This window comes from Heloderma suspectum, chromosome 2 (genome assembly GCF_057233095.1).
Source record: "Heloderma suspectum isolate Gila_16-S chromosome 2, 16-S_ref, whole genome shotgun sequence".
Classification (NCBI taxonomy): Eukaryota; Metazoa; Chordata; class Lepidosauria; order Squamata; family Helodermatidae; genus Heloderma; species Heloderma suspectum.
The window spans coordinates 225,948,416-225,964,320 of record NC_139459.1 but is presented as its reverse complement, the minus strand read 5'-3'; the positions used below and the strand labels follow the sequence as shown (position 1 = coordinate 225,964,320).

Genomic DNA, 15,905 nt, shown 5'->3' with positions numbered 1-15,905 from the left:
TCGAATGACTCATTATTGGAGGCTGACTTAAATTATAAGAACAAAGAGTGTTGTGGCACCTTAAAGACTCATAGATTTATTCTGCATAAACTTTCATGGACACTGTCCACTTCATTAGAGGCATCTGATGAAGTGGACATTGTCCACAAAAGTTTATGCAGAATAAATATATTAGTCTTTAAGGTGCCACAAGACTCTTAATTGTTTTTGCTGCAACAGACTGACATGACTGTTCCTCTGGAAATTAAATTATAGTGTCTGAACAAAGAAGAACATAGTGAGAATCTGTGTTTTCTGGTCTCTTTGAGTGCTTGAATCTATACTTGATCCCTAGAGATATATGAACTGACTGATCAAACAGTCACCCTTTGAGAGTTGATATCTGATCCACTATTACTAGCCACAGCAAGTTGGCCATTCAAGAGGTTATGTACTAGTTCTTGGCCAATCAATTAATGCATGTCCAAATTCACACATGTACATACATTGCTTGATTACCCTACACTTGATGGCTCACATCCAAAGGCCCCCTTCATATGTTTTTAAATGAACATACTTCAGAGGGCCAGCATGATGATGGTAGGCCCTGCTCACAACTTATGTGCATTCATTGTAATGTCTGAAAAGACTCCCCAGGCTGGATCCAGATTTAAGCTGAATCAACTGCTTTGGTGGAAATGGACTTCTCTGCCCCCTCCTTCCCATAGCAACCCCTCCAGCCCCCTGAAAATGCTTCATAGAGAGTCAGGAGACCCTGCTGAATGGGGTGAGCTGTGGTGTGGGTGGAGAGGGCATCCCCCAAAACTCAGGCAGAGGCACCTTCCATAAGCAGAGCCCTTCCTCTCTCAGAAAGCAGATCCTGGATTCATCCCCCTATGTACAACTGCCGTGGGCACCTTAGCCTGGGCAGGTGGGGTATACATTTCAATAATAATAATAAACTGTACAACCAGCCTTAAGAATAATTGAAAACTATGCTTGTGCTGCTCTTAAATAAGCCTCTTGAGTGGCTAAGAACAAGGTTATGAGGTTACCTGGTCAGTTAGTAGATTTGGAGACTTTGATGGAGATGTGTCTCGGGAATATGGGTGACACTTTTCCACCTTGGTCAGTTTTGGAATCTTCTAATTTGGATCCTCTCTCTAAATGAATGGCATTAGGTTTGCAGCACATTGAAATGGATAGGGTTCCTCCCACAGTTGTGGCTGTTAGAGATCTGTGACATGTAATGTCACGGCAGTTACATTTTGATCCATTTTCTCACGCTAAATTGACTATATGGGGAAACCCAGATTTAAAAATCAGTGAGAACTTTGTAAGTTACAGACTTTCAGGATTTACAAAGCACCTCTGTTCACAGCGTTTGTGCTTTTAAGTTTGTGCAGCAAAGCTGTGTCCACACAAAATTTCTGGATTTTGTGAGTTTTTTATCATTATTCTTGGGACTTATCAGTGGGTGGATGAATAGGTGATTTGTCTGTATCACATTAAAAAAACAACAACCCTGCCACACAGAGTCACGGTACCACCTACAAATCTCCACGGATGTCAGCCAAATGCTGTCTTTCGTATATGAGCTATTAAAATCCACTGCAAGAGCCATGCAGCTGAGCCCTCCCCCCCCCCCTGAATTCCTGGTAGCGACAGCTTTCCAGTATAGTGGAAAGAGTTAAGCAGGAGTCTGTTGATATTTCAGAGTTGCTCTGAACCCCTGCAGTCAGAGGGAGGGAGCCTCTTGATTGGCCAAGTTCCTGTTGGTAGTAATAGCGGATCAGATATCAAACTTCTGTCTTTCCTAAAGACCCTTTAGGGATAGTCAGCTCCCCGCTAGACTATGACATCAGTCAAGACACCCGGTGATGTTGCTGATAGTAAACTCTGAGAAAGGAGGGGTCTGCTAGCTAAAAGTTAATTAGCCCAACACAGTGCAAGGGCATGTAGTAGGTTTTTGTGGAGGGTCAGTGCTGGATGGGACCAAACTTTGCCTAAGTCACACTTCTGCTGCTTTCTGCAATCACCTAGACTCGAAGGAGGGCTAGATGAATTGTGATACCTTGGTCGTGGTCAGCTTCTCTTCTTGGAGCCGGTCAATGGTTTGAGCTGGGGGCTTTCTGGCACTGGGAATTATCACAAGGCATCACCATGACACTTCTGGGGTCTGAGCATTCTATGCTGATTCGGAGCAAATTCAGATCAGGTAGGGCTAACACAGCAAGAATTTCTCCTAAAACTTCCCTCTCCTGCAAACCTCAGTTGGAGGCTGTTTCTCATTAAACAGCATGCAAGTAAAATAACGAGGGAGTCGTAAAGCTGTCATGGGCTTGCTCTCACAGAGGCTACTCTGCAAATGAAGAAATGCTTTTTCCTTTCTGTCTGCTCCCTCTCTTTCTGCTCTTTCACTACTTACAATTTATGTCTGTGGTCTAAGTTATTTTTTTAAAATATCCCTCTACAATTCTGAACTCTCCTGATCCAGGCGATATATATCTATATAGATATATTGATATAGATATATATGGAGAAAGCTGGATCAGAAATCCATATGGGCTGTTGTGACAAGTGGTATATCTCCTCCCATCACTCCAGGTCAGGTGCTGTCCTGTCTATGTCGGCCTTGATGTTTTACTCCAGCATCCAGGCAGCCAGCTTTGTTCCTCTAGGGTTGTGACTAATTAGACAAACATGAATTTGCAGAAAGGCATCAATTTTTTTAGAAGTACAAATAACAAATGGAACATGCAAAATATTTAAAATGACATCACCAGAGAAATAAAGCTAGAGCCAGACGACTGATTGCCGTTTTCTGAAGCTTTGCAACAAAAAAACATGTACCAGATCTCCAGAGAGGGTTGAAGCCCCATTAGGGGCTTCTTCTTTGAGGATCTCCAGCGTGAATAAAGGTGAGTGATGGCGAACAAGGACAGGAGATTGTTGCTGTGAAGTTGGTCCTTCTGTTGGGTAGGGTCACAGTAACTTTAAATAAGTTCAGCATTGTATAGTACAGTGGAATGGAGGGCTCTTGTGTGTGTGCTGGTCATTATACTTTGCTTTCATTGCTTTTGGTTATAAGAATTAGCATTTCTGAGAGCGATCTGTTCTGGCAATCCAAGTATATCTCTATGTGCAACCAATGAAGATACTGCATAATCACATTCTACATTGTGCTGGTGAAGTTTCCCTGTATCTTGCACCCGTTCCAGAATGTCACCCACTCAACTTGGGGAAGAGTGGCGGTGTTTGATCTCCAGTACAGCAGAGATAATGAGAAGATCAGAAGCTTATCGTCCTGATGCTAATGCACTTGGGTATTATCAAGGACGTTTGAGGCAGCTGGGTGGTCAGTTGCAGTGTTTGCTTAGAAAATATAAAATTGGCAGCTAGTTGAAAACTCCAGAGTTGTGTGTACAAATGCAAGAGGCTCTGGCTGGCTGGGGTTCTACACAGTTTGGGTCCAGTGCTTTGCTGTGGTTTCTCTATCACCGCAATCTTACATTTCATGAGAATAAGTCATTCCTCAGAACCCCTTCGTAATGGTACAGGGTCATTCACTGTGAAAGAAGAGGGCTCGCTTGCTCTCTAACCCAGTAATTCCAAAGCAATACTGCCACCTTCCTGAAGCAAGCAGGACACAAGGGGATCATTCTGCGGGCCACTGCATTCTTTTACAGTGAGCCAGTATAAATGTAAGACTCATTTATGTGTTATTTTTAAAGACGGGGGTGTTGGGGGCAGAGAGATTATGGAGCTGAGGGTAGGATCGCAGAACATATTTTTCAAATGATTCCAGGCTAAAAGTAAACTTTATGACTCTTTGAGTCCCATAAATTTTGTTCCTTTTAGCATTTCTAATGGAGTCAGTTTATGGGGCACTCTTCCAATCAAAGCTCTCTTCCCCACAATTTAATTACCATCCTCTTTGTCTTCGGATGGTGACATACAGGATGCTGTTGTGGCTGTGCCCATGTTATTGTAGTGCCAGTTTTATGGAAACCCTTTTCTATAAGGTGAAACTGTAAGTTCAGAGCATACCTGTGAGCATTGCTCCCTACAGTTAGTCTTTGAGAATATTAGTATAGCACTACAAATGGAGTTATAGGAATAGCAGGAAATTGTTAGAATCCCAAGGACACCTGCATAGACTCCTGGGATGCTGAGATGTGTTTGGTGGTCTCCTTGCATATTGGGTGGGATACAATGGGCAATGTTGATGTATGTACCATGGCAAAGAAGAAATGGTGAACAAAGTGGTGAATCCTATGAGCATCTTTGTTCTGGAGTCTCTTACATATCACCATTTTATTTGCACAAAGCTGCGATCAAACACTAGCTGTGGTGTTTAAGAATTAGGGACCTCGGTTGTGGTAGGAATGGAACTTGAGTCCCTCTTGTCAGTCTTGTGTCTCATGTCATCCTCTCTAACCTGGAGTTAAAGCATTACATAATCAGAAGGTGGGTTGCTTGTACTTGGCAAAATAATTGTAGTCAAGATACGTTAACTAATGATGGATTACTTACTCTGGTGGGACCTTGTTTAGAGAAAGTGAGGTATGCCACAGGAATGGAAAGATAGTTTTCCTGTATCTCTGTTTTGAAGCTCAGTGGTCTGCTTTGTAGCTAGGATAGTTTCATTTTTGAATGGTTACATGTCAGCATTAACAAAGGAATTGTAGATTCTTGATCTTCCATAGGATTTTCCCTCCAGTTGATAAAACCCCAAACCGCTCAGTGCTAAAAGACTTGTATAACAAGTGAAGGAAATAAATGATCAGATGAGATGGAAGCCAGCTGAGGTGGCCTAATTTTCACTGGGGTGGTACAGTTGTGTCAGGGTTGTACCACTTCAGAGTTCAGGAGGGGGCTCATGTTGTGGAATGCTTCTCTATTTATGCAACAAAACATTCCTGCGCCTAGAAAACCAGCATACCAGGGAGAAGACTAGACTAAAATCTTTCTCCCTGACACCTAGTTTTCTATGTGGAGATCATTTTTTTATGGAAGAACATCCAGTCATGTGAGCCTCCACTTGCAATTTGAAGTGGTGCAGCCCAGACACACCTTTACTACTTCAGCAACAACAAGGCTAGTGAGAAATAGGGATGGTAGGTAAAATCAAGCAACTGTTCAGCACTCAGAGCAGTTAAGCTTTCTTTCTTATTTATTTATTTATTATAAATATGCATACCACCCTTGCTGAAATCAATGAAACTTATAAGTGCATAAGTTTGGCTGCGTTATGCCTGCCGTCTATAGATTTTTAAAAAAATCTAGACTATATCTAGATAATTCCACTGAACAGTTACATGGTTTTACATCTGGGTTAGCCTTCTATACATAAAAAGGAGAGCTGATGGATGGCATGTCCCACTTAGTATTTTATGTTTTTAATTTGTGCCCTGCCCAGAGAACTTTGGTTACTGTGTTGTTTAAAATGTGATAAAACAAAAACAAAGAAAAAAGAAATCGCTGTCATACGGAATGCGTCCTACTTGCTGTGTTGTGCATACAGCTGCTTGCACATTTATTCTGAGCATATATGAATAGTTCTAACAGCTGGCTAGGCATTGCCATATACACCAACAACAGGGGATGTATCAAGAGTAGCCAAAACAACAACAACAAGGGATACAGGATCACACAGGTGCCAGTTTATTGTGTACCAACATGTCCAAGGTTTCAGATAATACCTCCTTCCTCATGGTCTCCCTGCACTAAGCAACACTCCTACAGCACACAGTTTATACTCCATTTTGAGAGCATATTGGACCCCTCAAGGTGGCTAATTTAAGCAATTCTGGGAACGGTATAAGATTGCTTGTAGCATCCTTTTAAAAAATGAAATAAAAATTGTATCCCCCTTGTAGAGTAGGTAAGATAGAGGAATGGAAATATGGCCTTATCTCAGTTCGTTGAATGGTTTATTAATGGAGAACTTCAGCTGCCACAAAGGGAAAAAAAATACTCAAAATAGTTTTTGTCAAGCATCCCTGCAGTGTGATCCTATGCGTGTTTGCTCGGAAATAAGTTCCACACTGTTTGATGGGGTTTGCTGCCTGAGTTTGTAAAAACATCACCACTAGCATTAACAATAGCAAGTGGTGAAAATGACCTTCCCTACCACATTCTATTTGTACAGTTGCATAAAATCTAGTGACTCCTCATCACAAGCTTAGTATCAACGGCTACCAATATAAACTAAATATATATATCATACATACCCTATGTGAGAATTAAAATAAGTGTATACAGACTCGTATACACAATGAGTGTACAAAGAGGAATCAGTCATTAGCAATAGTTCTCTCAATCCATACATGTTCTTTGCAATACTGCCTCCGGTGACCTATTTGGAACATGCAGAGAGGAACTCCTTTAGACGATAATTTGGAGTATAGTCTCTAGAGGCTAGGGACCTGGGCATCATCTTGAGTACTTTGGTCACCTTTCGACTTGGCTACTGTATTGCACTATACATGGGACTGCCTTAGCAATTCAGAAATGTCTGATGGTTTAGAATGTAGTTGTTCAGCTTTGGCCTGGAGCTGTTCACACTGATATAGCATCAATTGTAGGTGAGCTCCACTGGTTACCAGACTCCTGGTTTTGACCTTTTGAAGCTCTAAACAGTCAGGGTAAGGGATATTAAAGGGAGTGTTTTCTCCTATATACAAGCCTTCTCTGGAATCAGGATCAAGTGGAGAAACACTGGCCCGAGTCCCACCACCCACTGTGGTGAGGTTATCCTCTACCAGACATAGGGATTTCTCTGTGGTAGCACCCTATGATAGAACACTCCCAAAGGAAGTTCACTGGGCCCTTCTGTATTGAAACTGTTAGGCAGATGGTAAAAAGTCATATTCTGACGACCTTTGGGGGACCAGAGTTTATTTTTTTTATCCTTGCCTATCTGCTATCTTTGTTTTAAATTTGATTCTAATTGTATTGTACATTGATAATGATGATCGTATTGTTGTAAGCTGCTTTGCATGCCTGTGGCCAAAAATCTATTTATAAATAACTAAAATAGATTATAGCTTTTGGTGGGGCTCTGCCAACCACATGCCAGGGAAAAGCAGGCAAGACTCCTTTACAGTGAAAACTCTGCTCATGGCAAAACAATCCACCACCCCTTGGAGTGGGGTATAAATCTGATATGTCCAAAATCTTCAGCAATGTTGCAGGCACAGAGTTTTTCTCCCCTCCCATTTCCTTTGAGTTAAGAGACTAGGATTTGTGTGCGTGTTTATTTTGTCTATTTTGCCAAAGATAAATACACAAACCTGAGGTCATCCTGACAAATTCCACAGAAACAATGATTCTTTTTGCCTGCCTGCCTAACTGCCAGGCTCCAAGTATCAATGGAATTGCATTAAATCAAATGGGACAAAGCATCAGGGGCTGGCCCAAGAACTCTCTTCCTAAGTGTTTAACTCTTCCCAGAGAAAATAAAACTATCCATAGAGTGTTGCTTCAAGAAATACAAATCCAGATATTATTGGGCTGCTGTAACTGGATTATGCAAGTTGGGAAATCCTTTAAGATATCATCTCTCATCCGCTGGCCACCAGTGAGGGGTCAAGGTGGGTAAGTTGTTGAATTCTGATTGACTATATAGGGAAATGTGACCTTCTGGGCCCATTGGCTCAACCTTAGTGGCTAATTTCAGTTAGGGGGCTCAAGAGATTAGCTTGTACTGGCTGGAGAAACTAAAAAGTTCTGCTGAAAGTTGGTTGGTTGTCAGGGTGGTTCTTTATGGTTTGTATATAAACAATGATCTCTGATTTCCTGCAGAACAGTATTTGGAAAAGGGAGATGTGTTTTGGATCACTGGTATAGAGATAATGGGGTTGGCAACACAAGGTATGGGTATTGAAACATTCAGGCAAATCACCATGTCTCTACTTTGTTTGCGTTGAAGCATGGTTGATCCCACTATCAGTCCCACTTTGTGCAATGCACACAAGGTGTCCAGGGCTGGCTGAAGGCATTTTGTGCTCTAGAGAGGACATTCCTTTATGGATGGAGAGTGTGCTCTTGACTTCATTGAAGAGTCCAAAGCAGTGCAAGTGTCCAGACTCAATTTGCTACTTCTGGCATGGTGTCTCCCTTTAACTGTGAAATCCCAGTTGTCTGAATTGGCTCCATTCTCATCCTCAGGTGCAACAGATGTATACATTGTTAGAAAGTGTATCTTCACTTTATCTGCTTCAGCCCGAGCAGCTGTTGAGAGCTGGTATTAATCAGGAGTGTGTGTGTGCGCGCACGCGTGTGTGTGCATGCATGCATGCAAGTGTATGTGTATGTTTGTGTAACAAGATGCTGAGTTCCAGCAGTACAGATTTGGGTATATTACAGAAAGTGTCTGCTTCTTCAGAATAATTAGAGAATAAAATGAGAATAAAATACATTGTCTAGGGCAATGTTGAGTTTTTGTCTGGGAAGTTTTAAAAATATGTACTAGGGAGGGAAACTTCTAGGTAGATGGTATTGTAATGGGAGTAAATGATCCATCTAACGTTGCAGGCAGGAAGTATCAACGAAGTATGGTAACTGGAGTCCCGGAGCATGTGGTGAAAAGAATGAGCAAGAAGTAAAGTTGGAGCAAATGTTGTTTGGATTATCACCTTGGAGTTCCCCGGACTGGATGCCCTTTGAAATCAACAGTGTGTGTGTGTGTGTTTAATTTATTTACACACTGAATTTCATTAGCTGTATCTTTCATTGTGAGTTCTTACTGTGTTTTTGTGTTTTTTATGAAGTATATTTCAAAAGCACTGATTGGGGTCCTCAAACTAGGCTGACGTTTGTTCTGGTTTTCCCTAGGCTTACCTTGCCCATGCTTGTCTTGTCCATCTTGTCTGTTGTGTTTTCAAGGCTGTTACAGATGCATAAATGAAAAGACAATGAATTTGTAAGGCTCCTGAAGGCACTGGGTAATGTAGAGTGGAAGCAGATGTACATCCATTGCCTGAACTGTGGTCTAAAAGGAGCTACAGTTGAGGGGGGGGGGGGATAAACATGCTCTGAGGAAGGCAAAGAATACAGAGTTCACTACTGATTTTTATAGATTTCCATTACTTGCCTGACCAAAACAAACTTACCCCCAAGCCTGCATACACATTACCACCTAACCAATTAAGAAATAACCTCTTGTAATGTTGATCATTTATTCAATAAATAGCTGATCTAATAGCAGAAAACATAATTCTGACTGAGTCTAGAGGTGCCAGATTTTTGTCCAGTTAGTGTGTATTTCTGGGGTTTATGGTCTGCAAGGAACCAGAAAATTATCAGACCTAACCCAGCCCCTTGGCTGAAAGTACATTATCTCACACCCACAAAATTTACATTAATGGTTTTCAGAGACCTTGGGTTAGTTCCATACTGAGCTAGCAATATATACAAGTATGTATGTAGTTTTTCTATGTTATTTTCTCATTGTGGAACACAGTGCTAATTTCTCAAACCAGATTCGTTCTAAGCCAGTTCTGGGACCTAGGAGGACTGGAAGGAATTAAACTGACTGCATAAACAGGATTAATTTGTGCCTTATTAATGAACTCTGACTAATTAAGGATTAAATGGCAGTTCGCCTTGACCAGCTGTACTACATATAAATAAACTTCATATGTGAGTGACCCCATACATACATATTACTGTCTTCCCAACAGGGCCATCCCGACCAGTAGGCAGAGTGAGACAGCTGCCTGAGGCAGCAGATGCTGGGGGGCAGGGAGCAGTGGCGAGGTATTGGAGGACACAGCTGTATGTGCCATGTAGCCTGCTCTGTGCCCCCTAAGCTAGCCTGCTGCCCTCAGGTGCAAAGGAGAACATTGTTCCATTGCCAGTATTGAGATAAGATTCCACTACCAATCTGGTCGGTTTCTGTGCGTGGAGGTGGGATGGGTGGGGAACTTGTCCGTTGCCACAGGGATCAAAATGCCTTGGGCTGGCTCTGTTACCCAACCAGCCTTGGCCAATGGATCTGTAGGGTCAGACTAACTTCTGTGAAGAGCTTATGAGTTGCTGGCCTGGGACAAAGTGATGGCCCATCTCACTTGCCGCTCTAGTCTGCATTTTTTTCATACAAGGAGCTATTAAATAATTATTGCATGTTGCCTCTACTGGTTCTGTAACAACCCATGTGTATTTTTGTGAAATAAGGACAGACCTTGTTTCAAACATTCATCAGGAAAAAGAGACAGAATAAAGCTAAATAGGATTTTCATATGGGTATGTAGCAAGAGAGCAAATGGATTGTAGATAGATATAAACAATTGTTACAGAAGAATCATTACAGTATGATTCTGTCTGACATCAGTTTCTGTCTGACATCTCTAGATGCTTTTATTTAAAAAGAAAGCATTTATTCACCACTGTCTATCACATTGTTGCATTTTGCTTTGTTACTAAATACACACAAGACAAAAGTGGTTTCAATCTGGACCTGTGCTTTAACGTTTTTGATGTTGGCCTATTCCATTGGTTGATAGCATATCAACTAGTTGAAAACATGACAGAGAGAAGGAAGAAATCGGTTCAGTTATTTCTGTTTATCCCTCTTGATCTTGTTTGTTAAATCTTCTTCAAGGTTTATGTTGTTCTTTAGATGTAGGGAATAAAAAGAGCTTTTAAAAAACAAACACACCAACATCACAAGCAAAAAAATACCAGTAAATTCCTAACCGGGAAAATATCCATTGAAATTCAGTTTTTAAAAAATGAGTAGTATTTCATGGATATTTATGTAGCAACTTTTCTGTAAAGAGAAATACTTTAAGGTTGTTGTTTTTTTTACATTCGAAAAATCTAGAGTTCCAATTCTCTGGCCCCTCACAGGGAAGTAAATTCCATTGAAATTCCTGGGACCTGCTACCAAGTACATGTGCTCAGTATCCAGACCTGGTATTCATACCTCTGAAATTAAAGAATGTGATTGAATGATGTGACAGCAGCAACTCATCTTTCTTCCAGGACTGGGGATACTGAGCTTTGCAGGGAAAGGGAAGTATTTTGACATATCTGCAATTATGTTTTAGCAGCATCAGGGCTTTGCATCTGGCTCCTGAGACCACATGAAGCAGGCCACGCTTTCCGAAAAGCCCAGACCTTTTGCAGCTGCCTCCCCCAGCTCTCTATCTTTTTCCTCCCATGTTCTCCTGCTGAAGTGACAACTCTTAAGTGTGCAAGTTAGTCCTGATTAAAGCAGCACACAAGCAGATGCTTGAGTCCCTCTATAGTGCTAAGCCTATACAGGCATAAACAAATCATGAGAGCTTTTCAAGAGGGTCTGGGGGCCCCAAGGAAGCCATTTGTCTCCAGTGCTCGTTTCTTGGAGATTGTTTCTGGAAATTGAAGGATTTTTTTCAGTCCCTCCAAACAAGGTCTGGTTCTAACAAAAAAGTCAGAGCTCCATGTGCTTCACAGTCCTGTGCTGGTTTAAAGGCTGAGATGCTTTTACATTTCTGAAGTGTGAAACCTTGATCCATTCACTAATTTGTTAAATGTTTGGATGAAGGCTTTTCAGTGATCTGATAAGTCATGGATTGCGAACCTATTCAATCACAGCAAAGGTTATTAGCAGGGCATTGCCAACATCTTGATTCAGCAGTTATTTCTGAATAGTTAAGAACATCTTTGGAATTTGCAAAAATGAAAAATAATAATAATGGGTATTGCGTGGAAGATAAATGGGATATATATGATATGCTTTGCAAGTAAAGGACTTTTAAAATTACTATAGGGAGATACTACTAGAATTCTATATGCTGTACTTTTTTAAATGGAAATTTAAAAATGAACTGTTTGTCCCAGTTTTAGGACATGTTTACATGTTAAGGCCACTGTATAGAGGTCAATTTATATCTGTCCTCATGGCAGCTGTGACCACATCTACAGCTCAACTCTTAGATTTGGTGATTTTTACCAGGATATAGTAACGTTCGGTACAGATTAAGATTTGGTAGTGACATGGTGAAAATCATTCTGTTGCAGTGCAATTCTATGCATGGTTATTCAGAAGTAAGTCTGTGTTCAGTAGAGCTTATTCCCTAGAAATTATGTTTAGAATCGCAGCCTTAGAATAGTAAGTCACAGACTGGACTTCATAAATGTTAGAGGTTTCAAGATTAAGTTGAATTATTTACACTTTCAGTTAAACCTCCTGCATAAGAGAGGCCATCACTCCCTGGACAGTCTTTCATAGGAACATAGGAAGCTGCTGTATACCAAGTTCACCTAGCCCAATAGTGTCGACAGTGACAGGCACTGGCTGTCCAGGGTTTCAGGCATGGGGTTTTCCTGCCCTACCCAGAGATGCCAGGGATTTAACTGGGGACCTCCTGCATGCAAAGCAGGGGCTCTACCACTGAGTTACGGCCCCTCATTTTGAGCTACATCCACTTTTTCATTGAAAGGGCCCAGATCTCAAATAATCAATTTCGTCCCTATACAGGATGATCCAATGGTTTCATTCCTTCACTGTTTAAAGCTGCAATCACATATATACTTACCTGAGACTAAGATTCATTGAACTCACTGAGACTTACTTCTGAGTACATATGCATAGGGTTGTACTTTAATGTAGATTATTTTATTTCTAGGCTTAATTTGATCTACTAGGGAGCTGCTGCCAGTCATACTGGCAATACTGCGCTAGATGGACCAAGGTCTGACTCAGTATAAGGCAGCCTCCAAATTTCTATCTAGCACTTAATCCAGTGGATCCTACTCTAGCTTTGTCTGACAGAGCAAGCAGATCTATCACCTAAAAACCCTTTTCTGTCTACCTCTTCATGTTAATATGTGTACAGATCAAGATTTTCTCATTCCTTTTCTTCATCTCCCATTTCTTGTTTAAGCTAATAGAACAGCATGTATCTGTGTGGCCCCGTGTTTTCCAGACCTGAAACAACTTTTTGTAATTCTCTCCTGTACTGTTTCTTGTGAACTCTAGAATGGAAACTACTGGAAAAACAAAAAACAACCCCCCCAACTCCTCTTCTCTCACCCCTAAAAAACATGTGTAAAATACGTCTATACCAAAGGCGGCTATGTCAAATGAAACAGAAGCATTAACTCTAAAACCTTAAGCAATACAACTAAAACATCTCAATAGGTTTTCATATCTTTTCTGCAGCTTAGCAAAATTAGCTACAGTCTCTGTGTCTTTCTGCTATGTTACATAAAGTTTTTAATATTTTACATGTGTGTGTGAGGAAGAGGGTGGGGAAGGAGAAATGGTCATTTGACTTAACTGCAGGTTAATTGGCTTAGTTTTAATCAGAGAATAAGAAAACTGCATACCAGTAATAGGGCAGATCTATACTGCTTTTGTAATGAGCGTGATACCTTTCTGCATGTGATAGAGCTCTGAACCTTCCCTCTGTAGCAACAAATAAAAGGTTTGGAGTTTTTTGCAGCAGAAGGTAGAGTTCCCTTCCTGAAAGATGCACTCTCTCCCAGTTTTACAGTTGCGGCTGCAGCAGCGAAGAAGCCGAGAGCAGCTCGCCAACCAGGGAATCATGCCACGTGAGTACTTTGCTTTCTCTCCATATCTCTGCTTCACTAGCCGGCCCAGGCGGCCTCAGCTGAGGGCTATGCTACCCACCAGCAATGTAATATTGTTGCACTATTAGTGGCGGGATTCTAAGAAGGGTAAGGCAGGCCTCTACAGGTGCACCACTTTAGGACACACAGCTCCAAGAATCAATAAGGAGGAAAAGGTTGTGGCACAGAGATCACTTCTTCCATAGCCGTCATCCTGAGAGGACTGTAATGCTGCAACAATTCCCCCCTTTCTGGTATGATAATAAGCAGTAGATTAAGTTGAGCAACTAGTTCAGCACTAAAGACTGCATGGAATTTTTGCCATCACATACTCCGCTTGTTCCTGCAATTATTGTTAAATAAGGTCTAGATTCTAGAAGATTTACTTACACACACACACACATACACACACAAACTAGGACTGTAATGAGCTAGCGAATTGCACAGAAGAGTCTTGAGAGCTGTAGGCAGCTTATTCTTGAAGTAGAGTATAATGTATCATTTACATAGCCCGGTTTTAGGGTGCGTAGGGTGCCTCACTAAAGCCCTATGAGGGAGGTCATTATTATTCCAATTTTTTGCAGATGGGGAAACTGAGGCTGAGAGAGATAACACCTTGCCCAAGGCCACCCAGTGAGTCCATGATCAAACTAGGATCTGAATCCAGGTCTCCCAGCCCAAGCATTCTGTCTGCTGGATCACACTGACTCTGAGCCACACACATAAGCCGTTGGGTGCATGTTGTTGTTAGCCTCTGCTCTTGCTTCCCTCTTGCAAAAGGTTCTATCTTGTTGGCATGGAATGTCTGTCGCTTCCATACAAAATGGTGCATGCCGCAGTTTGGCATTTTCATAGGGCATATTTCAGTGTATGTAGTACAGGTACAGCATGTGAAGTATTACAGAGTGGATCCACACGGACTGTTTATGTAATGCATTGCCCAAAGTTCTTGGCAGTTTTATTCCTATCCTGCTATCAGAATTAACTGTCGTGTCCTGCAAAAATGAAGTGTCATTGGTGTTTGCCAACTGTCAGGAGATGATCTGACACCTCATAAAAGCTGCTAGTTCACCCCCTAAAAGGCATTTTATTTCTCAAAGAGAGGGAAAAAGAAAGTGACAAGGGTTATGGAAGGCAGAGTAATAGCATTTGTTTTAGGCCCCAGAAGCAAATGAACATGCACCATCTCCAACCCGACTCCAGATTTTCCACCTTGTCTTCATTTCCCCGCTCCCCCATAATCCCAGACATATTTCTTCCTCGGGGGCCATGCTTAACCATGGGCTTCATCACACTTAAAGTAAGGGCAATGACATCTCCCTACGTACGTTTTGCAAAATCATGTAGGAAAACAGCCAAGAAATGGGCAAAGATGTGCATTTTTTTGTCAGCCTAGCCAGACATGTATGAGATGCATCAACTCTATTATGGGTCTTGTTTGGGCATTTTCTATATCTTTATATTCTTTTTCAAAATGCATCTAGGGAAATGTAACATCTGAAATGGCCTTGATCACAGCATACTAGATTGTAGTATATATGCTGTAGAAAGAGATGCCATTGAATTGATTACGTTTGTGCCTGACCACTATCTTCTGGGCATTCACATATCCATCAGTAATGATATACATGGTAGAGAGGTAGAGATTTACACCCAGCCATATCCAGTTTTCAGTCACTACCCAGCGAATGGCCTGGGAACACCTGATACTGTTAATATAATGGATGCTAAGTGGGTGTGGACCTGGATAGACCACTGGAAACCCCACATAAAGAGCAGGATTTAGGTATAACAAATAAATCACTGGTTATCTGCACCGACGTCACTGGGATTAGCTCATCTAGTCCCCTCTCTACTTTCCCTTCTGTGTTTCTTTTGCTCTTTCACCTTTTCTTTTGATGCCATATTTTCTCTTCCTTTTCCATGCGGCAGGCACATCACAGTGACAAGGCTCATATCCTGACATACGTTACAATGTTTAATTTATGAATTGGTTAACTTGATTGTTTTACACAATTTTGATGAACTTAATAGGTGCCCTCCAATTAATTAGTCAACAGATAGATAGATAGACAGATAGATAGATAGATAGATAGATAGATAGATAGATAGATATCCCGAGGAGGGGGGATAGAATATATCCATTGAAATCAATGGGTCAAGTAAGTCATAACTGACTTAAGTTCCATGGGTCCAACTCAATTACTTGCATTATATAGAGGGGGGGCAGGGTGGAGGTGTAAAGCTGCACAGCAGCAAAGCAACAAGGAGGCTCTGGATCCACTATAGATGCAGTCAGTCTTAAGTTAAAATATATATAAGATAGATAGACTAACAACAGAGTAATTTCAAAATATATT

At 41.3% G+C, this 15,905-nt stretch overlaps 1 protein-coding gene across 5 annotated transcripts in view; it reads left to right on the top strand.

The window, feature by feature from the left end:
* The window catches only part of MYOCD (myocardin), a 349,938-nt gene that overhangs the window by 303,207 nt on the left and 30,826 nt on the right, over positions 1-15,905 (top strand). For all 5 annotated transcript variants that reach the window (XM_084838304.1, XM_084838301.1, XM_084838302.1 and 2 more), the window contains exon 3: positions 13,462-13,527. In XM_084838304.1, coding sequence (XP_084694430.1) covers positions 13,462-13,527 — 66 coding nt within the window. The remainder of the gene's footprint in view (positions 1-13,461; positions 13,528-15,905) is intronic.